At 37.2% G+C, this 26,885-nt stretch overlaps 2 protein-coding genes across 4 annotated transcripts in view; one reads left to right on the forward strand and one right to left on the reverse strand.

Annotated features, from left to right (window-relative positions):
* The window catches only part of RPRD1A (regulation of nuclear pre-mRNA domain containing 1A), a 41,493-nt gene extending 25,978 nt beyond the window's left edge, over positions 1 to 15,515 (forward strand). The window contains exon 7 of the mRNA XM_052704377.1: positions 13,589 to 15,515. Coding sequence (XP_052560337.1) covers positions 13,589 to 13,738 — 150 coding nt within the window. The 3' untranslated portion in view covers positions 13,739 to 15,515. The remainder of the gene's footprint in view (positions 1 to 13,588) is intronic.
* Positions 15,516 to 21,645: 6,130 nt separating this feature from the next.
* Positions 21,646 to 26,625, reverse strand: CUNH18orf21 (chromosome unknown C18orf21 homolog). Of its 3 annotated transcripts, none has more exons than XM_052704379.1 (5): positions 26,507 to 26,625; positions 26,402 to 26,424; positions 25,197 to 25,396; positions 22,264 to 22,472; positions 21,646 to 21,859 (listed from the first exon to the last, which is right to left on the reverse strand). In XM_052704379.1, exons 1-5 carry the CDS (start codon positions 26,575 to 26,577, stop codon positions 21,706 to 21,708), a joined length of 657 nt encoding a protein of 218 aa, XP_052560339.1. In that variant the 5' UTR covers positions 26,578 to 26,625; the 3' UTR covers positions 21,646 to 21,705. The 3 variants fall into 3 exon arrangements, with proteins under 3 accessions (XP_052560339.1, XP_052560338.1, XP_052560340.1); XM_052704378.1 differs by having other exon boundaries at positions 26,231 to 26,424; positions 26,507 to 26,607; XM_052704380.1 differs by lacking the exons at positions 26,402 to 26,424; positions 26,507 to 26,625 and adding an exon at positions 26,182 to 26,369.
* Between the last annotated feature and the right edge of the window lie 260 nt (positions 26,626 to 26,885).

The raw sequence follows: 26,885 nt of genomic DNA on the forward strand, positions 1-26,885 counted from the left end.
GTATGGAAATGTACCTCCAGGATAAAAAGTGCATTAAGTTGACTCATGTAGAGAGAACAAAACACTTTTTTCTAACGCTTCCCAGCTGGTGCTGGCAGTGATTAGTGGAAAAAGGGAGCATGTTGCAATTACAGCAGGCTTGTTAGTATTGTTTTTATCTGACTTCTCAGGAGATGAGACTAAAGCAGTCATGCTGTCAGTCCATCATCTTTTATTGGCCTGGGAAACAAATTTAAAAATAACTTATTTCCTTAGGTTTGGTAGATTTATTTTTGTAGGTGGCTACCGAAGGATTATTTTAGTAGTGTTTTTCCTTCTATCTGCTGTCCAGTCATTGTGTGTAGCTTGGAACCAGCCATAAGCTCCACTGCTTTTTGCCAAAACAATGAATTGTGGGATATATATTAGGGCTGTTAGGATGGGGAAGGAAGAGTTGGAAGGGCACACTGTCTGGGAGTTATGGTGAGATGGAAAGCTGAGCTAACTGCTATGGGATTGAGGGGATTAGCTGCTTATTTTCAGAAATCAAACACCGTCATTGTTCACTAAACAATTTTCTACCCCATGCTGTCCCATTCTGAGTAGTGCTACAGAGGGTGAAAATATTTGCATGTGATAATAGAGCTGAAAAAGAAAATACTTCTCTGAAATTGTTAGTCTGAAGAGACTGTTTTGAGCTTCTCTGCTTTATTTTTGCTAGCTTTGCTTCACTATTAGATGAAATCTTGTTTTTGCAAAAGCACCTAATTATTTTTTGTCATCTGTGAAATGGATCTCTTGACATGTTCTTAGTGTTTCTGGTAACTTAAAAGTAAGTTATGAATTCAAACTAATATAAAAAACTGTTCACATAGTTACCAAGTGCCCTGATATGTCAGGAAAATAAAGAAACATCTGCTACCATTCCTTTCTCCAAATGAAGAAGAGCTTCAGTACTTGAAATGGGTTGTTACATACTTAAATGAGAATATCTGGAACACTTTACTATTGAAATATTAAGGAAATTTCAATGACTTGTTCCTTGCACTATTACACCACCCACCCATTTTAACGTCCCCCCAGAAAAACAGCGACAAGAATTCAAAACAAAGTAAACACAAAGAAGCTCTTTGGGATGATTAGAACGTTGTTTTTGAGATGCGTAGACAGAGGAGGAAGGTAATAGGCTTCTTAGGCAGAAAATTTAGTGAAGAACATGAGCTATACATTTTACATTTTTGTTAGCAAACAAAACAAAGACTATGAAGACATAACATTGGCAACATTTTCTGAATTTCCAGCAACAGATTAGTTTCTTGGTGCAGATGTGATCAGTTATCTGCATAGCAGGATTTGTTTGCCATGGCTACAGCTTTGTAAGTGAGGAAACGGTTTTGAAGTTGTGTAGCCATCATGTGCAGTGGTTTTAAAGCCCTGCTGCATGCATTGTTTGGCTGGGGAAACATGTAATGGCTATTTTGTTAGTCATTATATTGTCTGAGAAAGAGTGTCACATTTTCGAAGACATGAACTGGAAACCATTAGTACATGTTTGGGTTTTGAGTTCACCGTTGAAAAGATTTTTGAAGTAACTTCTGAAAGCAATGCATTAGCAGTATGTAAAAAACAGCAATAGAACAAGAAGGTTGGAGAAGGAAGATTTACATCTGACTGTTACAGCTCAAGTAGGTGCTTCCTTTACTCTAGTTCCTCAGATTTAGACTCGTAGTACCCTTTTCCATTCTTAACTGCATTTTGTTGTTGTAAACAACATCCTTTCTTAAATCACTAACTTTCAGATAAGATTAGTTTTATTCTGGCCCAAATACTTATGAGACAGCAAAGAAGGTTTATTTTTGTAGTTGTTGTTCAAGAGTTCCGCCTATAAATGAGTTATTGAATTCTATGTGAAGTTTTGAGCTACTACTAACTTCTTTAAATTGAGCCTTTGAGCTATCCTAATCTGGATAAATGTATAAGCCCTTCAGATTATGAAGACAGGTTAAAGCAGAAGATGTATTAGATGATAGAACTCCCCTAAGTTTTACACTGTAATGCTGCAAACAACATTTTAATGTAACTTAAATCTAGGCTGCTAGTAAGCACAGTAGGAGGAATTATTTTGCAAGGACAAAAAATAAAAATTCAGTAGCACCCCACATCACATCCTAATTCACTGTGTGTGGTTTGTCCCACTGTTACTTCTTTTTTCCTCTAGTCGCTTTGCTTTCTCACCATGCTGGGGTCAGTAAGAATACGCTGAGCGCCTCCTCTTCCTTCACCCTTCCCATCTTGGCTTTGGCTGTCTTCATACATACCAGAACTCAACTGTGAGGCTGAATCAGATGCTGTTTGTTTCTTAAGGGATCACAGGATCAAGATGAAATCTGGTTTAAGTTTCTCAGATATTCTAGAAGCATCATACAATCTCCCATTTAAAGTAGCCTGTTTTCAGATGGAGATGGAGATGATGATTAACGTCCATCAGCCTTTATGATCTGTGGTCAGAAAGTGATGGTCATCTCTAACCTCAGCATATTTAATAGTTAGTAAAGCAAGCTGTGACATCATTATGCCAATTTCTTTCCTAAGTGCTTGGCCCACCAGATTCTATTAATCATTTGATATTAAAAAAAAAAAAAAAAAAAAAAAAAAAAGCCACAGAACTTTATTTTAACAGATAGTTAATAGGAAACTTCTGGCCACATCTTTACAGTTTTTCATTTATTTATGATTACATAATAACCAGTATAAGGAACGGATGCTGCATTTACCAGTAAATCACCTCTCCCTTTTCTCCCATTTTCTACTTTCTGTCCTAGGAAAACTATATTTTTGATGGCAGAGGAGATGGCTTTATTTTTTTATTTGTTTGTTTTTAGAGGAATATATTTTAGCAACCTTTGGTTTTAAACAGTTTTGATAGATAAACTGCCACTGTCATAGAATTACATACAGTATTTAGCAAAAGCAATTTAGAAAGCCAGATCTTTCTTGTGCTTGCTCTTTCAGGCCACTTAGTGAAACAAGTGTCATTTCCAGTAGAGAAATCCATCATTTAGTATAGGAAGATACTAGGTACAAATCCTATGGAGGGAACTAAGCTTTGTGTATACTTACTAATTTGTTCTCACCCATAACACAGCTATAGCAATATTTGAAGATGCAGGAGTGGCAAGTTCTGGTTTAAAATGTTCTTATCTGTGGAAGAAACCAGATGTTCTTGCTAAGTCAATTTATTTCAAATCCTTTTTATCCCTAGGCTGAAAGACAGTGGAATAAAGTGCAAGTGCTGTTGTGGGTGCAAACACAAAGCATAAAGTACAGTCACTATGCATACTGGGTTGTTCCTGGGGGAGCTGTACAACCTGGCCATGCTCCACCATCTCAGAAGCTACTGCAGTTTCATCCAGTGTACGACTGCTTCTTTTTCAGACTTGTTATATTCAAGAACTTTCATTTCCTCATTTTCTGCATTTCTTACTGTCCCATAGTGCTATCTTAGAATACAGATGGCAGGAAAAGGTTTAGTGGGGCTAAGGGACCTTCCAGAAAGTAATCTTTAACTCTCTACTCCTTTGTTTTGGTTTCCTGACTCTTCTACAATTAATAGGGACTGTCGGTGAATTCTCTCAGTACAGTAGGAGAAGGTCATCCTTCTACCACTGAAAATGCAACAGATAGCTTCTTCTACAGACATTTTATACTGTCCTTAGAATTTCTGGAAACAAAGAACCTTGATAATGTTTTGTTTTGTTTTTTCCTTCCTGGATGATTCATGTTTTCTGCCTTGTGCTGAGAAAAACATCAAAGTTAATTTTGTGGAACGCAGATCTTTCTTAATTCCCAAGCCCACAGTCCATTAGAATTGTTATTCTTAATACTAATTCTTGAGTCCTGCAGGAATCCTGTATTATCAGGCTAATCAGTGCTTGTAGGTTTGGATTTCAAAGTCTCATGCAACTGCTTTTCAAGCCAGGTTTTCAAATCCTAAGTTTCAAGATAAAGAAGCTTACTGTCACTGTGCTAACTAGGAGTATCTCATTTTTTTCATTCCCATCCTCTGTGCTCTCTGCTTACATGTGTATAACTTGGCAGATATCCTAATCCCAAATCCTTGAAGCCATGTTGGAAAGCAGCCACCGTAGTCAGTGAAAATTAATGTTCTTTTCACGCAGTGTGCTCACAGAGCATAGTGCACAGCAACAGTTGTAGGTTATAACTTTATGCTTCTGTTCAACGTTAAGCAATAATTCTGATGCCTGCATGGGTATTGCCATATGCAAGCTCTAAAACAGTGCTGATGACTGTAACTTCAGTTTTGGAGTTACCTGCAAGTCATCTCTATGTTTCATCATCTTCTGGTGTCTGAAAAACTAACAGTTGGTTTAGACAGTAATTTAAAAATACCAGAAATTTACAGTAGCCGCTCTTAAAAAGCATGAGTAATAAAGACTGAGATGTACAGTGTAGGTTTTAGCCATCTGCAGTTATAAAATGTTCAAGCACCACATTAGTTTCATTTGATGCACCTGGCAAAGGCTCAGCATTTAAATATGTACATTCTTTTTAATTTCTAAAAAACAATTGTACTGTGGGTGAGAACAGTACTGTGCTGGTCTGACAAATCTTTGGGTGAGAACAGTACTGTGCTGGTCTGACAAATCTTTGAGATCTGAACTTGCGTTAAAACTGTTTCCATGTGAGACACCTCTGCACTGTCTAGAAAATATTTAACATCAAAATGATTTCTCTCCAGCTGTTGCATACAGAATCATTTGCTTGCTCAAGCACACTGCTTCCTTTTTCATGGCATGTGTTGGTTCAGTGACGCTTTCTTGTGGTATTCTGTTAATCTAGCAGAAATATGCTCTGCATTTGTCTTGAATCTTTTTTGCAAAAACAGCAAGTTGCTTTCCATGAACAGTGGCAGAAGTGTGTTTGTGTAGCTGTAGCTGGTTCTTTTTAGCTGCAAGAGATAGGCAATATGCCCTCTTAATGCCAGCAGCAGCTGTGTGCCCTCTGGCTGCACTGGACTTGCTGGGCTTTTGCAGTGCTGGGGAGCTGAGCTCTCCATAGTGACTGAAGCCTCACCAGGCCTGCTCAGCCCCTTCTGCTCACTGTGCCCGTCTCACTTAGTTTTCCACTCTGAGGTGGCTTCACAGGGTGCTGGTAGAGAAATCACCTTCTACTTTACAAAGTGAGATTTCCCAAAATTGTTTTTTAATACATGGTGAATTCTGCAGTCATACCTTAAGATTGCATCTCTTGCTTAGGTTCAAGACTTTGTATTTCACTGTAGATCACTATTAAACAATTTTCTATGTATGTACCTTGGATTTAGAGCTGTTTGCTGTCTTGTATCAACTACACAAGGCCCTTTGCACGACGGTTACATTGCAGAGTGAAAGCAAAGTGGCATACCCATGCTTGATACCTGTACCTCAGAGCAGGCTGAAAAAACCCAGAACACATACATGCTTTTCTTCATAAGCAGTTTCTCTGTGCCGCAACTGATTGCATCTGACAGACCACAAATGATAGAATGTGTTCTGGCAGGCTGGTTTTGCAGTGCCCTAGAGCCTCCCAGAGCAGCATGTGGCACAGAAGCCAGTGCTTATAGCTCTTGTCCAAAACATGGCCACAGGCTCAGACCTGCTAGTTTTGTTCTCTTCACCATCAGTAATGATCTTCTGACCGTTTCGCAGTCGTTGGATGTGAGGCTTAATTTATTATTTGATTTATTTATTTTTATTTCTTATTTATTAATTTTCTTTCTTATCCCATATTCATGGGATATCTGAAAGTGTGTTCTTAGGGTCAGGCCAGTCTTAATTAGCTATAGTGTAAGTAGAGAAGAAACGAACAAGTATTTAACAAAATCTCAAATTGTCCTACAACACATGTATTCATTGTCTTCTATTCAATTTGCCAGAGTGGTAAGCCTGTTCTGCAGCAAGAGTATGGCCTATATTGCTATCTCAGTTCCTATTTTATCTGGGAATTTCAAGCAGCTTGAAATTCCAGAGAAATGAGACAAATGTAATTATTTGTTTTCTAGTCTGAATTTCAAATCTGATAAAACCACATACTTGCCTACTTTCCTAAGGTATTGTAAGGAAAAACACAGTTTAGAGAATTTTTAATTCCTATTTTAGTATGTAGAAATGGAAGTAGAGCCAAAGATCTTCTGGAACATTTAATACAAATGAAAGTAGTGTCAGGTTTTGAGACTGAGTTTTCTATGAATAAGAGAGAAATTTGGATTGTTTGTCATGCAAAAAAAAAAAAAAAAAAACAAAATCTAGAGTAGAATACTAAGTGACTTGCACACTGATATGCAAGAAAGACTTTGCAAATCAAGAAATTTAAGCTATTTGCTACTTCTTGTAACTCACTGTTTTTGAACACCATCAAAATCAAGAGTCAAAAGTACATACAGGAAAGGAGCTGATAAAAACGTTTCAGAGTTCAGATGTTTTATTACCACCTACTGAATAATCAAGAATTGCAGAATCTATCAGAAAGATCAGAATTTTGAAACCTTTTAATGATTCTTCCCTGTTTCCCCCCATTCCAAAATTACATTTATTAAAAATGGGATGTAAATGGAAAGAACTGGAGTACCTTTTCCAGTATTTGTGTTTTTCCTTTGCGAAACATCTGTTGATTTACTTGGGTTTTATTCGCAAGTTTCTTAGTTTAAAAGTACTTAATTAACTATACTCTCCATGTCATCTGATCTTCAAAGGTTACTTCATCTGTGCTTGGATAAAAACCGAGACCTATAAAACAAAACCCATAAGTATCTTAGAGCTTTTACATGAGCAAGGGCAATCATTTTAAAGACGTTTTTAGTGAAGTACAGGTGGTTGGGATGGATGAAAGATGTTTTAATGAGCTAAGGCAGCAGAGATAGAAATGATCACTAACCTTCAATGCACGTTTACTTCCATTGCTAGATCACAGAAAGATGTGCATTAGTGATATTATTTCTGGTTGTCGGCTTTGGGGAGGAAAATAGTTCGTAACGGACAAGAAAACAGTGTAAATAGTTTTCCTTGTTCTATTTGATGTTGTTTACTTGTTCTTTGTCCTGCTTTCTGATGGTACTTTTTCTTTTCTGATTGCTTATGATTTCTACTATGGCAATCTCTTTCTACAACTTCTTTATTATAAAATAAGAATGTAGTGATTTGACTAATTTGGAATTGGGTTAATAATGAAAAAAAAAAAAAAAAGAAAGAAAGAGAGTGGACATGCCAAATTTGCTGCCTGATTACTATTCCCCCCTCTCACCCTCAATGGGAAATTTAATTTTTTGGGTTTTCTTGTAACTGCTCTGTGTTCTCAGTTGATATCACTTCCCTTATGCACAACTTTCTTATATTATCTATAACATATAAATGTCAGGATACCTACTGTTGGTGTGTTGTATTCTCAATCCAGCACTATCTTTCTTAACATTCCCATACCCATCACTGAGCACTAGATTTGAAGCATCTATTTCACACTCATAAAAATAGAAACAAAATTACCATGCAATTTGTCTTACATAGGCAATTATTGTCATTAGTCATGTAAACTACAGTTTCGTTTCTGAAGTGATGCTGAGCACTTTCAATTACCATTAAAGGAAATCAGACTTGCAAATACTTGTCTTTCATCTGCAACTAAATCTTCCCTTAGATTTCATATCTACAAAATGGATATATCTACCTACTTAATGAAATTGTGCAATGAATTGATAAGTATAATATGAAATTGTCTAGCTGATCAAATCTACCGGTGTACGATCATTGGATGATCCCATGGTATCTCATGGTTTGAGATCCAGTCTTTAGAATCACTAAGAAATAGCCACATGCTCTTCAGATTGCATAAGAATAGTTTATGAAATGAGAAAATAAGTGGGAGATGAAAATAAGTAGTTTGCAGAGCTTGTTCCAAATGTCTTTTGCCCAGTTTATACAGATAGACCTGGTCAATAGTATTCGGCTCAATTACAGCAGAAAGTTGAGGTCTTCCACCTGTTCTTTACACTTGAAATATGGTGAATTTTACATTGCAAGTCAGTAGAACACTTCTGATTCAAATATTTTTCATACCTCTTTTACTTTTTTGCCTTGTTCACAGGTGAATGGCTTTATGCTACAGTTGGAAAAGGTGTGATATTGACCTGTTTTAAGCTTTTTGCTGCTCAGATTGAACTGCTACTATTACTACTTTGCCTTGCTGTAATAAATTCTTGATTTCATTACTTCTCCTTTGTATGTATGCTTTTGAAAACAGAAAAGATAAGCCTGAAACATTTGTGTCCTGGCCAGTTACAGATAAAACTCCTACCTAGTGACCTGAAGTGCTGCTCTCCATCTCAGATTCACTTTTCACCTCCGAAAAAATTGCATATTTTCAGTTGTCCATTTTTCTCTTTTAGAGACTAAACATCAAAGTCATGTATTTGCAGTTGGATGCTCACAGCACTGGTTTTAGAAAGATGAGACGCAAATGTGGAATCAAGTCAGAGCACATCTTTGTAATGACCTGCACGTGACAAAATGAGGAATGTGTGTGATACATAAATTTAGAAATGTACATTATGTACAGTAAATATTTGAGCCTGAAGACTTCACACAGTTGTTCCTAAATACATTAAATACATTGCTAAGGACATGTTTTTTTTCCAGTAGACCGTAAAATTTTCTCATGCATAGATTCCTTTGAAGTTGAACCCTGATATACTATAATTTCTTTCAGAGTATTTGTGAAACTTTAAGAAGTTATCTTGAAGCCCGAGGCCACTTCATTTTTTATTTTATCGTTTTCAGAACTTTTCTGTTTTATCTCATGTGTGTCCTTATAGAGTATCAGCTTGAATATTTGAGCTCAGTTGCACTGAACTGTACTGAAGTGCCTGATTCCTTGCCATCAGAAGTTCTTATGAACTTTGTTCTATTAGACAAGATTTTAAGCTCATGAATTCAGAGTAACTTAAACATCTCTTGGAACTGTGTACTTTCAAGTTTATTATAATGGTTATATTTTAACGAGGTAAAAATCCCATATTGGATGACAACACAGAAAATTAATTTAACCTTTAAATTTAACCTTTTAGTATTGGATGTAAATATAAACCAAGTAGACGTAGTAATAATGCTTGTAAGTTAGCCTACAAGTCCCTGTTTTCTTTAACTTTCCCAAATACTGACAAACTTTTTGCTAACACAGTTTTTAAGGATAAAGCTTAAGATGAGTTTGTAATGAAACAACCATTAAAAAATGACCTTTCCTTTGAGATGGCATTATTAATGTTCTTTCTCAAAGTATAATGGAGTGGGAAAACCATTCTTTTTATCAGGGGCAGCCATTTTATTATGCAAATAAAAATCAATGTGGATTTAATGAAATTACAAGCCATTGGAAAAGAAATCTTTTAATATGTTTATCAGTGATTTTTTAGACATTACTGACCTCCACAAAGAGCTTTCTTACTAGAGAGTTTTTTTGTAGCTTGGGCAAAAGAAGACTTCTCCTGTGATTGCAGCTGTAGAGAGCTGGTCTCTAGGCTGGCCGTGGACCAAGGTTGTGGTATGAGAGCAGAGAATTTCTTCCTTAGGTGGATTGTCAGTAGTTCCTGTGAGTTTGAGTAACAGGGAAGAGAAGCTGATGGATTTGAGCACAGAACTTGAACAAGTGCCTCTAGAGCCTGGCACTGGGAGCCACATATTAAAGAATCAGGACTAGATGTTACAGTAAAGAATGAAATACAGAGCCTGGCCATGGAAGAAAAAAGAGATCAGCTCATTGAGAAGAGAGGCAGTGACTGACCAAGAAAACAAAGCGTCATGACAAAGCGTCATCTGATGTAGATACTATGTAGGCAGAGAACGGACAGGCTGAATAAAGGATTGCGGAGAAATACATGGAACTGGAACCAGAAGCAGCCAAGCCTACAGACCAAGCGGTAAGTGCAGACCAGGTCTGGAGAGGGAGAAATTCATATATAGGAGGTGAATACAGTCATAACAGTGGATAAGAAAGGCACTGAACAGCCTTGTTGGACAGAAATTTGTTCTGCGAAGAGTACTTGGGGAGCAGGGATAGAGACTAGGAGTAAAGACTGGAGTAAGTGGGGTCTGAGACCCAAGACTAGGCTGGAAGGAGATGAATAAAGAAGTTGTATTTTGAAGGAGTGAAAAAAGCAGTTTGTGACCACTGTGAAGGTCTTTGTGTTTCTGGTACTTAACCTTCAGATGGGAAATGTCTTGGTAAAATGTGCAGTTTGAAGATCTGTAGTGTATTCGTCATCAAAAGTTGCTTAATGAAGCCCCTGAGATGGTCACTGATGTAGCTTGTGTGTTTCAGACTTCTGAGTTCACTCTTTCTTGTTGCTTCATTTGCAAACAAGCCAAGGAGTCTATAATCTTTTAAGTTAATTTTAAAAATTTGCTTTGAAGTGTTAAATTCTTGGCAGTTTAAATTATTAAAAAACTCCTAGATACTGCAAATTAGAGGATGCATTACCAGCTCAAAGATGTTTCCTGAAGAGCAAATTGTGCTTTGTAATGGTGAAGTATGCCTTTAGGAAACCTGTAAGAATATTAGTAAACCTGTATAGAGGCAGAATTTGAATATCATACTTGAGACAATAGATAGAATACCATGAGATAACCAAAGCAGTCACTGCTGCTCATTGTTTCAGTGCTGTTTATTTTGCAGCAGATGTGGTAAGGCCTGATGGCAAACTGATGTGGATGCAAACTGGCAAGTGGGAGTTTACTTTCAGAAATCTGTTTTGAGCTAACAGGCAAAAATGGTAATTGTAATGGAAGATTATCCAAGATAGCCCTATGTGATTTGTTAAAACTTTAGCTTGTGTGTGGTGCATACAGATTTATTCAGACTCTGTTCAGTGTTTTAAATGTTGTTATTTTAGTATATTGTTCATCCTTAACAAATAAGCTGAGCTTTTAATCATATTAGTGTGTGATGTGAGCCATATTGTGTTTTTAAGGACAGCACAGAATTTAGCTGTGCTCTTATATTTTCTGGAGTGATAGCAAGGCTTACCTGGCACCTCTAAGTCTAGTTGTGCTTTCTTGCACAAAAAGCTCCAACTAGGGGTGGCATTAACCTATACATAACTGCCGTGTGTCTTAACACTGAGATACCAGGACGTACTTGCCTTTGTCTGAATCTTTGCAGGTTGTTAGCAATGCACACAGCCTGTGAGCAGCCTTTGCTCCGTGGTACAAGGCCTGTGTCTGTACCTGAGCTTGAGAGATTGGAACCGGCCCTGAAAGTCAGTGGTCTCAAACCGATGTACCCACCACCACAGAAACATATGTATTCTCATGCCCAAAACTTCTGGTAACTCTTTTTAGCCTGTTTAGGTTTATTTTTTGCCCTTTGTTTTATGAGTGTTGATTTGCACCTTATCTACTGTGTTTTTTTACTTGCTTGCTTGTTTTTTCCTATGACCAGCAAGTGTGCAGATTAACTATCTGTGTTTTCTTTGAATCTTTGATTCCTTCTTTGGAGTCAGGCATGGTGAGATTTTTTTGTTTGTTTGCTTTTCTTTCCCTTTTAATGCATTTGCTGCCACACAGTATTTTGATGCACACAGCAGCAGTCGTGATCAGATGGGAGATCAGGGTCATTTTAATGTTGAGAAGGGAACACATTGCCATTACTTTCCAAGTAGCATGTCTTTAGCTAAAGCACATCTCTTAACGTTTGCAGAAACTCTATATTTTTCAACCTATTTCAGTTGGCCTTCCCACATTTTTATTTTTCTTAATGTTAGTATCTGATTAATCTAAAATTACTTGGCTTTCTTGCCTGCTTGCTTTTTTTTTTTTTTTTTTTTTTAAATTTTTTTTTTATTTTCTCTCAGTAGGGAAATGCTGTTAGTCTAGATGTTGGATCCATATATTCTTAGCATTAGATTCACAAAATACTCAATTCCATACTCTATGCTGTCAAGTAATGGAGACTTTGGGTATGTCTGTGAGGACACAGTGTCAGGATACAGTCCTTTATTTCCACCCCCACTTGCTGAAATCACTTACACCAGTGAGGATGTTTTGGATAAATGAGAAAAAGTAATTGTTTTCCTAGGAACAATAGGCTTGGAATTATAGAGTATTTTTTATCATCTGCACTGTGAAAAAATGCTGTTTTGCCGTGTATACAGTCACCAAATGTTTAAAGTTCTGCTGGCTCTGTGTCTTTGTTTTTATCATTTTATTTATTAACCCATAGGATTGATCTGCATGTAATTACTAAATTTTAAACCTTGGTGACATCAAGGAATTTATTTAGTTCTGGAACACTTTGTTCTTTCTATGTGGAGTTTTAATTTTATTTTCTATTTATTTTAAGAAGTTCATTACATTCTCATTAAGAATTTAAGATTTTTTGTGGTTCTATTACTGCCCTTGGGAAGAGGGCCACACAGCCACTTACAGCAGCAAACTTTCTATTTGTGTGTGTTGGAGCTTGTCCAGGAATTTGATTGTGCTCAGTTATGTAACATTTGTACTTCTATATGGGTTCTACACTACCAAAAGGTCTTTTTTTGTCCTTTCGTTTTATTTCAGTCTATTAGCAGTGTAGGCAAATGTTTAAATTTGTGTTTAACTATTTCTTGTTATTCCCAGCTATTTCTTAACTGCAGCAAAATTTGCGAGCAGATTAGAAAGCACTACATTTCATATGTTATAACATACAGTATATTTTCATGCTTTGCTTGCTAATGCTTAGTGTCTCCAGTGAAAAATGTTTGCAGGTCTTTCAACTGTAAATGATCCTATAAACAGCAATTTGATCTTCTTACATTTTGGAATAACTGTTCTTATTTCATATGTGCTGCTGGTCTTCCCCATTATATCTAGTATAGGTAAGCACTATCTATATTAAAGTACACTGCTTTACAGTGTTAAATACATCTTGAATAATGTTGTTTCATGTAAAAAGTGCCTCCTAATCATGTATGAGTTACAAGTGATTTGATCTGTGTTTCAGTACAGTGTGAAGTCTTCAATTTCCAATTCATGAGGTTTCTGAAAATTCAGGGTTAGATTCATAAAATCAATGAAACAATATATTTATTATGAATGTTAACACCAAATATTTATGAATGGTCAGATTGGTGGGGCTTGTCATGGTCAGATGGTATTTGGTGTCTTTGTTTTTTTAATCAGTACAAAGTGGAAGTAACTTCTTTGACATCAGTGAGTTTATCCTTCTGTACTCTTTGAGCATTAGTAGAATATGTATGTGTTCTATCCTCAGTGGAGTTTCTAAGAATAATCCCATTCTACTAGTTGCATGGAAAGATGTGTAATTGTGTTAATTAGGATTGTTTTCCTTGTTTAATGTTTATGAACTTACAGTATTCAAACCATAGTTACCCTCTCAAAGTCAGATGCCAGAGCTGATGGCTCCACCTCCCAAATAATCCAGTTTTCTGGGTTCTCTCCTATGTAAGGATATTGAGTCATCTAACTTGCTTAAGGAATACTTTAATTTGGAAAATGCCAAAAGCGGTAAAAACAAGGGATGGTATTTGTAGATGAATCTCTTGATGAATTCTTCTACATTACAGGAATACAAACGCAAGCTAGCCAGAGTGTCCCAGGTACGGAAAGAACTCAGAACGCGTATCCAGAACCTGCCTGACCTCTCTCGACTTCCCAACGTCACGGGCAGCCACGTACACCTGCCATTTGCAGGAGACATCTACAGTGATGACTGATTGCAGGAATGCCCTTACGTAACATCTACTTTTCCGTGAAATGAGGGGTAGGTCAGACTGATTGGTACTCTTGTAGTATTATTTTTGTATATTGTTGGAGAGTGTCAGTAAAAATACTCTAATAATTTATTAAAAAAATGATTTAAAAAGCTGATTTGTTTACTATTTTATTGGCAAGTGAACATGAGGGTACATTTATAGAAAGTAGCATCTGCATCTATTATATTAAAGAATGGGTAACTATCTTATCTTTTGTACAGATTTTGGTTGGGTGCCCTGTAAAAAAAAAAAAGAAAAAAAAGAAAAAAAACTTGCTAAGATTTTTTCCTATGTACCCTATATTTAATGTAGATCAATACGTAATCAGAGCATACTTCTAACTTGAAATGTTTCAGTTGCTAGTGAGGGAGTGAAACATGGAAACCACAAGCTTATGTTTGCAAGATTAATGCAATTTAATGCAAAGTTGAAAGTAATCTTACTGTCCATTATAGTTAAACTACCCAGTCTTAAAATAAGTCAGGTGGTTTATTTTGATGTAAATGTTAGTAATCAATTTTCTATTGGAAAACATTAATCATGTTACACTGAGTAGATCTTTAAATGACTCAAAATGTTGCAATGTGTTAGTATCATTTAAAAGTCAGCAAAAGAAACTATACAATTGACCATTTTAATTAGATTTCAAAATTGGAACTTTTCTTTTTACAGCTTCTTAGTTTCTAAATTGAGGAACCGTTCAATTATACTATGATCCCTTTCTGGAACACCTGTCTCGGACTAAAAAGGTTGATTCCAGAGAGGTGACACCATTTTACAACTTTAATTAAATTGGAAGGTCATTCTGTGAACTATCCCAATTGTTAAATGCCCGTTACTAAATCTGACACTGCTATGCACCATTTATACATGCAGCAGAACTACACAGTCAAGTGGTAAGCTGTATGGAAGCTCTAGGCCAAGCCACCCTCTTCCAGTGAGAAACCCCAGGGTCAGCATAGGCTTCCATTCTGCGATCTCCACTTCTCCAGCAAAGATTTCTAGATCTTGATGGTCTTTTCTCACAAGGAAGAGAGGAGATGGTTCAGGCCAGTGTTTGAGTTGAACTATGGAAAATTATTGCGGAGTGTGTTTTTTAAAACAACAAACACAACCGACCAACCTTTTGCCTGTCACAATTGTGTCACTCATCTATAGGCATTCAAGCTTGTGAAAATTCCTTGTTTCAGTATGATGCACCAGCTTTTAACTTCACTTAAGAATCCAAAGATATAGACAGGCATGTAGAGGATTGACAGGAAATTTACGTTTTTCAGTCATCTGGAGTTAGACACTTAGTTGAGGAATGATTCAAAAAATGCCTACCCGTATCCTTTGGCATTTAGATGACCTTAAAAACCTAGTCTGCAAGTGTTTTGAGTTTGATAGATCATCTGAATATTCATTAATAACATTTTGTTCATAGATTTCCTCATTTGCATCAGTTGAGTTCAGAGTTCACAGGCTTACCACTCTCTTCTACATGAAAGCAATCTTTAAGAAGTAATCTCTTTTTCCTTTTCAAAAACTGCAACGATTCAGAATAGTCATGGAATTAAGTTTTTGATGCTGGGCCAATCCCTAGAATGTTCTATGTGTGGAATAACATTTCTTTTTAAAATATTTACACCTGCACATAAATACCCCAGTCCAATTAACTTTTCTCATGGAAGATATGAATTAGACTTCAGTTAAATAAGAAAAAAAGGGAGAAAAAAAAAAGAACACAAACCAACAAGCTCTTGACCAAGCATTCCACAGCACGCAATGTAAGAATATTAATGTCATCACAAATTCTAACTACTGACAGGAAGGAATGCTGAAAGTAGCTCATGTGGGCTCACCGATTGTCCAAAATTTGTAAGTTAACTATCATTAATCCAGAAAAGTGTTTCTTTAGTTTAGATCTAATATGTGAAATTAAGTAACACTTATTGCCATCTTTTCAGCTTACATTTATGGTGAGAAAATGAACATGCAGATAATATTTATGCAGCTTTAATATTTTTGTTGCAGTTTGTTAAAACCGAGCTTGTAAATTTTAGAAGTCTGTGTATGTGCATTACAGCTGTGGTTCAAGTTCAGCTTTGCTAAAGAACAGCATTGAATTTATTACAAGTATTAAAATAATACAACCCACTAAGAACTATAAAACAAATCATAGAACAGGAAGGATAAATAGTGAGTTCACTGTTGAATCCCATCTGTGGAAATCATTTGTAGCCAGAGGTGATGACAGGTGCGGTGCCATGGCTTGCTAGAGCCCATTGAAGGATCTAAGTCATGGATACTCAAAACCACAGAGAATATATTAAACTTAATCTATTCTGATGAACTACTTTGAATGGGAAACTGGTACTGTCTGGAATAGCTATGAGTAAAACATAAATTGGTGAAAAGTCAACATTTGGGAAATTTTCTGTATTGTTGTTGTTGTTGTTGTTGAAAATGAATTTCACACCGGTTTCTGCTTATAATCACAATCATATTCCATATCTTTTTAAGAGTATGTTGATTATTTTCCATTCCAAAGCTGACTTCCAAAGCTTCACAGGAATACAAAGGCAATTACGGCTTTCAAGTAAGATTCAGCTGTCTTAATTGTTAGGGAACTCTTATGATAGTCGTAGTTGGGGCTTCAAATTAAATTTAGAAAAAAAACAGACTTATTTACTAAATGATTTCTTGAAGTCTTGGAAAGACCTGAAAGTTGCTGCTCTGCCTTTGAGGCTTTTCCTTAACTTGTAAATCTTAGGTTCTTGGAGGCAGAACTTTTTCTATTTGATGCTCCATGGAGGGATCCTTAGCTGCCTTTCCCATTCCTCTGTATGAAACACTGCTCATCACACCAGGACTCTTACTACCTTAATTAAAATTTAATAATGAAGTAGAATGCTGAATTTCCTTGACTTCTCAAGAGAATTTAAAAAGCTACAACTTTTCAACTTACTTCACTAGGTTTGTTTTCCTGTTTGTAGTGTTATCTTTGTAACAGTGTTGCTTATCTAAAGATAATGCAGAACTGATAAAAGAATTAGGAAAAATCTCAATCTTTTTTTCATTGTATATATGTTTTAATTTTGAGAGAGTGTTATTTTATGTACATATTTTTTCTTTATTTTACTGTGTTAATTGTTTACTTCAAGGAGTATTTCATAGTAGTACTTTTGGAAATTATCCCTCAAAATTTGTTTGGAAAAGAGGACTTACCAAAGGTAAACGTCACTCTTACAGCAGGTGTCTCATGTTAGTGGCTGAATGGTATGTTGTTGGTTTTTTTTATTATTACTTCTACGGGAAAGGCATTGTGTATCAACTAGTTAGAAGATTTATATTGTAACTGCAATAGTATATTAGGAGATAACATGGTATGATACAAATGCAGCCCTGTAGTCTCAAGATACCTCCAAATTCTCAGGTTCCAAAGCTTGTTGTGTATACTTCTGACATCTCAGGAAGAAAAGAGGCTGGGTGGGGAAAGTGAGTGCCTAGAAGCTAAAAGGGGAAGAAAATGCCTGAGTAGGAATGAGAAGCAAAACAAATGTCAGTGCTTATCAAAAATGGAAATCACAGTGTGAAACTGAGCAGCACAATGTTTTTTTACCTGTTGATGGGATTATATAATGGAACTACTCTGGGAGTGTTACCACACTGTGAAACGTGTGGGTGCACCCTGCCCATCTCTTCTAATGTGGTATGACTCTACCCGCACCAGAATGCCTGCTCTACAAAAGGCACAAATATGAAATGTCTGAACATATTTCATTTAATAATAAATCCTAATAATCAGATTATTTGCTTCACTATATTGCACTTTTATTGAGCATTCTTTGAAAAAAAACAAGCAAAGGCAATCCTGCAGCTCTTTGCCGTATGAGAATGCTCACCTTGGAGGTCACTGGGACTGCTTGTGTATTCTAGTTTTTGCAGGTTCATGCTGTATTTTTGCAAAATGTTTTGGCTACCAAGAACATTACCCCACTTCTCTGGTTTTAGAAGTAAATGTGAAACCCTTAATTACAGCAGTTATGGTTCTTAGAAACTGTGTTTCATTGCTCCTTTTGAAAATTATATACTGTGGTAACATTAGCTTGTCCGTCTCACTCAGTTAATGTTTGTGGTAATACATTGAAGCACCTTGGCTAATCCCTATGAACACAAGCCAAATTTCATGCTTATTATGTATTTTATGTGAGTAGTCTTCTGAATGTCAAACAGAGATCTTTCATTATATTAAATATACATTCCTGTTTTCCTGAAGTTTTAAAAGATAATGTTTTAGGATTTTAACAAACTAATATTCTCTCCCTTGCCAGTGGCTGCTCAGTCTGGTCATTTAGTGATTGCCCCAATTACATGTCTAGGATGCAGTAGTCCCCTGCACAGATGAATATGGAGATCACGTGTAGACTTGATTGCCCCTCTGCAGAGGAGCGCTATTTCAACCTGCTGAAATGTGAGCAAATAGATTCATGTTTTTTCTTCTTTGGAAGGATTGGTGAAATAGGAAACCAGCACATCTAAAATTTGGCTGCTACGTTTACAAATATTTAGGGCCAGTTCTGCTCATTGCTCATGCATATAACAACAGCGACTATTCCTGCAGATAAAGAAAGCAGATTCAAATGTAATGTCTAAATAAAATGGAATATATATATTTTTTCATAAATGACCAGTTTTGTCTCAACTCCTATTTCAGTGTGTCATTTATCTTAAGTAGATCTCTTCCATCATGTTATTTAGAAATCTAATTCTGATTTCATCTTTACAGCATTTTAAGTATCCTACTAAGCATGATTTTGTGGGAATTTGCAGAAGTTCAATAGCACTCGTTACTTATTTGCAACAGAAATAGACACGTTTGTTAAAAGCTAAGCAGAAAAGTTCAAAATGTAAAGATGTTTCATTATTGTGTTCTTTTGACAGATTGTGTAATCCTTGTGTAATTTATGTCCTCAAAATAACACCTGTATCTATGCTCTTTCATATTTAATAAAATAAAACATTGTTGTAAAATATCTTTGAAATCACTGCTTATTTTCTTGCCTATTCGAACTCATTTTACGTAGTGGCAATTCTGCTGCCTATACTTAAGAGGAAACCAAAACCACATAATCATGCTGAGGAAATAATTAATATTAACTTTGAAGTTCATCACTCTCTGTATTTTTATTTTGTACAGTAAGCTAAAAATTTTCAATGAGAAGAAGCAATATATTAAGAAGTCTGGGATCCGATTTCTAAACCTGCGATTATTTTTAAAAGAAATACTGCTGATAGACCATCTAGCTTGGTCAAACTTTGTCTCTTTGAAGTGGGGACTGGTTGTGAGGTACTATTTGTGCCATGACGGTTTGGGACTCCCAATATATAAAAATGGGAAAATGACTCAAAATGATGTTCCAAAATAAATAAGCTTCAGTTGAGGTGTTTATATCAAGCCACGTTTTGTAACATTTTCAGTATGTAGTATTATCATGCTTCTAGTATCAAAGATAACAGAGTACCCAAAGGTGTATGCCAAATTCTGAATCTTCTTGGTTTTGCTTTACAAAGTCTTGGCAAAGTGCAGGTCTCACTGAAATCAGTGTCGTTTCCTCACTGCAGAGATGTTCTTCCAGCTGTGCATAGGTAAATGAGTAACACTGCATGGCAGGCATTTAACAGGGAAGCTCAGTAATAGTCTGTTGCAGCCAACAATTAACCTTCAGTGTTTCAAGTAATGTAATACACTCTGATGTGTGCACCAGATGGATGTCTGTACATATGTATATACACACAATGGATGTGTTATATGGGTAATCGTATTCTTACATACACCGCATATGTAGGTGTGTTTTCCAATATGTGGATTCTGTAGTAGTCCAGGAACAGAAAAAAAAATGCATTAGACACTTAAAATAACATAAAAAGCAATTCAGATGATAGAGAACATCAAAACAGTTTCTGCCCAGTATTTTGAAGTGTATTTGCAAAATAAAGAATGGCGTGTACTTTACCATGGAAAAAAAATTAAGTAAGAAAAAGTAAGTTTGTTATCTTGTAATACTGACTCCTGTTAAGAATGCATTTGAACTTTTTTGACTACTCTGATTGTCACACACATATGACTCAGAGCACGAAGAGGAACTAACAGTTGTGCCTTGAACTGGTGACTGAGCACCTGGTGAAGGAGTGTGGCTGGCCCAGGGGGGCACAGCCAAATTGTTTGCACCTGTTCCCCCTGTAAGCAGAAGGGGTGGAGCCACCCTAGGCTTACATAAGGGTCAGCCATGTAGGGTAGAGCTTCTCTTGAGTCTGGGTTGCTTCCTGAGCAGAGGTGCTGCATGGCCAGACAGCCACTTGAGTGTTGGGTGAGTTCTGTTCTTTGTGTATGTGGCTGCTGGCCTACCCACAAGTACTTTGCCTGGTATCCCTAAGAACCTGTCAGAAGCAATTTTGCTTCTTCATGAGCAGAATAGAACATACAGTTCTACACCTGCTGTGAGTTATACCCAAAGCTTGGTACCTGATATCCACCTTACGCCTTTCTAGCATAGAAAGATTAATTCAAATGGTGCTGTGGACAGATCACCATTACTAGTAGGACCATATTAGTTGTGACATCAGAGTGGGTCTTCCTTGCTTTTATCCAAAATCTATTGTACTGGCTAGAAAAAAAAATAGTGGTTTTTGTACTCTATGACCATTCAATGTTGTATAAAAAGCACAGTCAGAAGGGACAGTTAGCAGATACACTTCAAAGATGCACTCCTGATTTGACCCAAAACAGCATCTTGTAGAGTAGATAGATGGATGTCCACACATTTTTGCATAAGCCTTATAGGAAGCAGAACAGTAAGTCATGTGCACAATAAAAATAAAAAAAAATTAAAAAAAAAAAAAAAAAGTTTATTTACAAGATATTTTACAGACACTTCCTTTTTTGGAAATACAAATTCTCCATCAACAAGATGGAAGTATTTTTACATGGGATTGGATTACAAACATAGTAACAATGGATGGATTAATGCGAAGCTCTTCATGCAAAAAGTGCTAACTTGTCCGTGTTTTGATCTAAAAATTGAGTTACTTTGATCCTACAATTAAGTAAGAAACTGACTGAAGTGAACCTTTCAGAACTACTGTGTAAGAGCATAGGAAATCCAGAAAGGTCACATACCGATCTTTGAGACTGTCAGTAGAATTTGCAACGTGCTGTTCTCCCCTGCCAGGAATTGCTTTTAAGTCTGCCAATATACTTGCTTGTCTTGTTTCTCAAATAGTGTTCCCTGAATCCTAAATACTTAAAGGGAATAATAATTATGAAAAAAAATCCACAGAACTTTAAAACCAAGAACCGAAGTGTTTTTAACTAATTGAGTCTTTTTTTTCAGAGAGGAAACCATAAGCACAACCATAAGGCTGTAAAATCACTCCTGAATAGTGACTTTTTATTGTCCTTTCTCCCCTCTGTGCAGAACCGGACACGTAGAATTAGACAGTGGAGGCTGCTTTAACCTTGACAATCTTCTACTCACATCGTAATGTTTTAGTACAGGGTGAGACTGCTGTGCAAGGCAAACCTACTTTTTCAGACAAAAGTTCAGGAAGCAGTAACTGTGAAGCCTACTGCCTGGCAAAACTGAAAGACATAAGACAGTCTCTCCTTAGCTGTTTTTAGAAGAGACAAAAACAACCCATTTTGGTAGCATTAGATCAGTCAGAAAGGAAACATTCTGCATTTTTCATGACCATTGCTACTCTCATAGCAGTAGCAGTTTAGTGTGGAGCTGTGAGTAGGTAAGAATAACCTGCAGCACAGTGCAGCTTCAGCAAGCTCTGTGTTCCCCACCAGGAAGTCCAAATCACAGACAACATTCATGAGAAAATCATCACCAGTCATTTATTAAAATCAGAACACTGCTGTAATTATTATTACTCTGAAATTAAAGTGAAGTCAGGAAGGTTTTCAAATCCACCTTCTGGCTTTTCTCTTTTTCTTCTAGGTTAAGCATCCGTTTTAGCTTAGTAAAGTGAAATTTGGAGTTTCGGGGAGTCCTGGAAATGGAACTGGTTGTCAACTGTCTGGATACACAAGTTCTGAAAAAATTAAGACACAAATATCTTACAAGGTGAGAAACTGTAATTAATATTGACTACCTATAAATACTTAATATTGAGTAGCTGGATAAATGTAATATTAATTTTTTTGAATGTAAACAGTGTATTTTCATATGAAGGCAAGCAGTTGGAAGTATAGTTTTGTTATGCAAATTTCAAGCTGGACCTTCTATATTGATGACAAAAACACAGTTGTGCATTCTTGCGGTCACTTTTCATCAGAATCCTTAAGAACTGTGAAGTCCAAATGGATCTCCTTAACGGACATTTGGTAATCAATTAAAAGTTTAAGTGACAGACATACAATCGGTACATGACTTCTTTCCCAACAAGATGTATAACATTCTATTCAGTCAGGAACCAGTTAAAATAGAAATAGATACCTGTGGAGTGATGAAGGAGTGTTCCCTTTGGATCCCAACCTACTGTAGCTTGCAGGTGTCATTTTGTTTGCAGATTGGATTTTTACATCTGGTGTCTTCAGGCTAGATTCAGTAGTTGGCGTGCCTGAGTTGCAGGTCTTGGTAGCCAGAAAATCCCTGCTTTTACCATAATGTCTTGTTGTTTTGTTGCATGAGTTACAAGTAACAAGCTATGGAGAAAATAAAGTATCAACCAGTCTTTTCCCTTTTAGTTTTCAAAGCCATTGTAAGAATTATTCAAACTGTTCCCCAATTATCAGAACGTACTTGCTAAAGTGAAATAGAGATATTTAAAAGACACTATTTATACTTAATGCTTTCATTCAGACTTCCTAAGCCAAACCCATCCCATTGATTTATCTAGAGATGACTCCAATCCCAGAACAATAAACAGCACAACACAAAACACCATACATCCAGTTCAGGTGCTATCTTAAATATATATTAGTGGTATTCACATTTTGCTGAAAAATGACGTATAAATTGATCAAAATTTATTGGCATGTTCTACATCTATTGAAGTTCTATTACACAATCTCCAAAGTCTAGAGATAAATTATTTAACACTGAACTCTCAAAAATAGACATCTACAACAATAATAACAGCAAGAGGAGGCTTGCTAATATGGCAAAAATACTTATTGCAATAAATAGGAAGTTTTATCCATCTTGGTGTGTTTACTATAAGGACCCTCCAGCAGCACAGCGTGTGGCAGAGGTGCAGCAGAACAGATAACATCAGAGAGTCTCAGAGACTGCCAGACACTCCTAATACTGCTTACTACCATGGCAACCCCTCTTAGTAAGGAACATGAGAGTAATACATTCAGTCAAGTTTTTGAGGCACATAGTTACACTGACTGAAAAACACTGGATGTTTCTAAATGCTTATGAAGAATTTAATGGAAAAATGCCCAAGTGAAGTCTTTTCAGGTAAGTGTTTTGAGTATGTCTGTACTGTCAGACTAACAAACTAAAAAAAGAGAGTTAATCAACTAATACAGCTCAGGTCTGATATATTTTTAGCTCTCCTGAAATTCAGAGGAGAAAAAAACAACACAGCATCTCATGTTCATTTAGTACTCTATGGAATATAACTGCAGGTGAGTGCCTAACATGCAGGAATCAGTGGGATACCATAGCAGAACACAGCTGCTTTGCATTTCCTAAAGAGCACATACAGTTAACTCCAAAAAGGTATCATGGGCACAACCTGTGATGCTGTTGCTTGGATTAATTCTCAGTCATACTTGAATTCTCATTTTCACAAGGCTCAGGTATAAGATTACAGGGATCTACATTGCTAATTTTGAAAGCTGTCAGTTTCTGTCAGTATTTTAAATACTTAATACCAGAAAGACTTAAATCATAATCCACAGCACAAATGCAAACAGAACCTAGCAGAACACAAGTGCAGCAAATTGTAATTAACTTCCAAGATTAGAATATTATCCAGTGTTTAAACTGTCCCTATTTAAAACTGAATCTTAAACTAGTCATATGAATGCACAACACATCCTAAGAATCTCTCCAGCTACGGAATAATTTTAAGAGCCCACATTAATTCCTTAGGATGCTGTTTATCAACTGTTTAAAGATCTGAATGCACACTAAACATTTGTGATCCCGTAGTAAAGAAATAAAGCTTCCAGCTCCTCAGAATAACCTTCTTCTTCTCTTTTTGCTGGTCAACTATGATGTAAAATTTGGGAAGAGTAACACTAAGGGTGCCTATCTGAAGTGCCCTGTTAGCCATGAGATCTGGTGACATCCATGGTATTTCCTCAGTTTGTGTTAATGACTCTTTAATAATTTTTGATTTAGCAAATTTTACTCCCAAAACCTGCAGGCTCTCTTCAAAGAAAGTGCCAAACGTGCCACAGCAGGACGCTGCCTTGCTTACTAAGGCATCCATTCACAAATTATTTAAACAACATTAAATGCATGTTACCATTCTTCAAAGCATTACATCTTACAATCTTCAGTAATTTTAGGAAAAAGAACTGAAGCTCCACAAGCAACGTTAACTGCTTTAAATTCCATATGTGATTTAGTTTTGAAAGGCCTCCTATACATTTTAATACCCAGCCACACTTAAAAAATTCTTTGTGTTTAAAACATAACAATGATCTTTTGTAGGCACGATCACGACATAAATGATGCCAAGCTTGTACATGAGCATGACTGATAAAACTAAAAAAAACTGACAATCTGTCACTTAAGCCCTTCATCAGAGCTGAAACAAAGGTAATAAATGTCAAACTGTATCACTCTGGCAAAACCAGCCTTGCTTCAGTCAATGGCGTGTTGTTCTTCTCAGATATGTTTCGGGGGATTCTTAGGAATAGATTTCTAAGAATTCTAATAGATTCTTAGCATCTGCACTGCTGTATTGAGACTCTGCATCTACTGGAGTTGCATGGCCCCAGTTTTACAAGTAGGAAAAAATAAAATACAAAACCAACAGTCAAAAATCTGCCACTTATGCAAAGTTATGCAAATGATACAGTAGCTGATAGTTAAAATGCTGGAGCTTCCAAGGAAGAAATCATTGAATTGTCAGCAAGATCTCAAGACATCTGCACAAAGATCACAAGAAATATGGAGCTGTTTGCATAGATTCTCTGATGAAAGGGGAGGAGGATGGGAGAGAGAAGAAAAGATTTCTGCTTTTATCATTGTCCCCTTGATCTATTGTAAAGGGTAGATTTCATTTTGATTGTGAACATGAACAGAATCTATTCCAAAAGGAAAAGAAAAATTACATACTTGTGAAAAAGAAATATGTGTGAGTTACACCTCTAAGAGAAAATTTTTCATATCTTCTTTTTTATGCAACTAAAAGGTTTCAAGGAAATCTCTAATATGTGGCAGTTTGAAGTAAATACCCTTACCAGAACACTCTTGGAGTCCCTGTACTTTTTCAAAAGCTTTATCTGTTTCATATTGAGTTTGTAATTCTTTGCCTCTCGTTTAAGAATTTTCTCAATCTGTGGGGTCACTTTCATCTTTGGCTTGAGCCGCACCCGGTAGCTGTCAGGAACCAGGAACTGGAAGCAGTAAGGACATACCCTCTCTTTTCCAAATTCTTCATCTACAGATAAACAAAGTTACAAGAGTAAAACTTAAGTAATTATGTTCTGTAGACAAACACTAAAAAGGGTACACTTTCATTTTAACAGTACCTAAGTAGTTGTGTTTTTACTGTATTTTTCATCTGGAACACGAGGACATGCTGAGCATAAGTAAGTTTTAACGAAGTTCTAAACCACAGCCTCCCCTGCAAGGACAGGCGAGAGAGCTGGGACTTTTCAGCCTGATGAAGACCTTTTTATAAGGGCACGTAGCAAGACAAGGGGAAATGGTTTTAAACTGGCAGAGGTTAGATTTAGACTAGATATCAGGAAGAAATTCTTTACTGCGAGGGTGGTGAGACACTGAAACAGGTTGCCCAGTGAGGCTGTGGAACTTGGAAGGCTGTGAGACTTGGAAGATAACTTTAAAGGCCATCTGATCCAACTCCCCTGCAAAGAACAGGGACATCTCCAGCAGATCAAGGTGCTCAGAGCCCCATCCATCCTGACCTTGAATGTCTCCAGGGATGGGCATCAGCCACTTCTCTGGGCAACCTGTGCCACTGCTTTGCTATCTTTATTGTAAATAAATAAAATTTCATTACATCCAGTCTAAACCTTCCTTCTTTTAGTTTCAAACCCTTTCCCCTTTTCCTATGCCAACAGACCATGCTAAAGAGTCTGTCCCCTTTTCTCCAACAGCCCCAAGTGCAAGAAGGTGATAGTACCTCAGACTGAGTTGAAAACTCAGTAATAGTAATAATAATAATACAGACTGTTAAATCTGAGGAGTGTGTTGCTGCACCTGCCTCAGCATTTCCTGCTGCCAGAGCTGCACTCAAGCAACAAAACACCTGGAATTCTCTGCATAGCAAGCGCATCATTCCTAACGCAGGCCCTGAATGTGCTGTGAGGACAGAGCAGAAGCGATGGGAATACGGAGAAAAGGGGGCAGTCAGTCCCCATCCGCAAAGCTACGCTTGCGCTGTCCGCACACCGCCGTCTGGCCCGTGTCCCTCACTCGCCTCGGCAGCTGCTCAGCGTCCACCTGTGGGGAAAACACACACAGTCAGGCCGGCTCCACCCGCCCCCCTTCCCGTCGCAAACCCCAGCCCGCTCCGGCCGCTCACAGCAGGAACCGCGCCTGGCCCGGGCAGACGCCCGCCAGCTGCCTCGCGGCCGCCTCCAAGAAACGCGGCATCACGCCGCCCGCCCCGCCGGAAGCCGATGCCCGGCAGCTCCGGCTGCGCGCTGTGCAGCGCTTCGGTGAGCCTGGCGGATACCGCGGCTGCAGCTCCGTGGTTCCGGGCCCGAAGCGGCGGGCTGCACGGCCTAGGCCCGGGTTTAACACGCATTAAAAAGCATTAAAACGCTTTGGCTTTTCCGTGTTTGATTGTGCTTTATTAATTCCCTCTGCCCCGTTCGTTTGCCAGACATGCTTTTACTTTGATCTGTTGGTAATGGTGCTCACTTAGGCGTTCGTCTGAGCAGGCTTCTGGATACTATCGA

Source organism: Tympanuchus pallidicinctus, unplaced genomic scaffold (genome assembly GCF_026119805.1).
Source record: "Tympanuchus pallidicinctus isolate F22 unplaced genomic scaffold, pur_lepc_1.0 scaffold5, whole genome shotgun sequence".
Taxonomy (NCBI): Eukaryota; Metazoa; Chordata; class Aves; order Galliformes; family Phasianidae; genus Tympanuchus; species Tympanuchus pallidicinctus.

Bases quoted from the DNA above. Each gene is read 5' to 3' on its own strand.
- CUNH18orf21 (XM_052704378.1), bottom strand. From the start codon at position 26,342: ATGGGGACTGACTGCCCCCTTTTCTCCGTATTCCCATCGCTTCTGCTC. The intron at 22,473-25,196 runs GTAAGGGTATTT...TTTTCTCCATAG, and splicing joins GGGACTCCAAGAGTGTTCTG to CTTGTTACTTGTAACTCATG. The intron at 21,860-22,263 runs GTATCTATTTCT...TAATTTTTTCAG, and splicing joins ACTCCTTCATCACTCCACAG to AACTTGTGTATCCAGACAGT.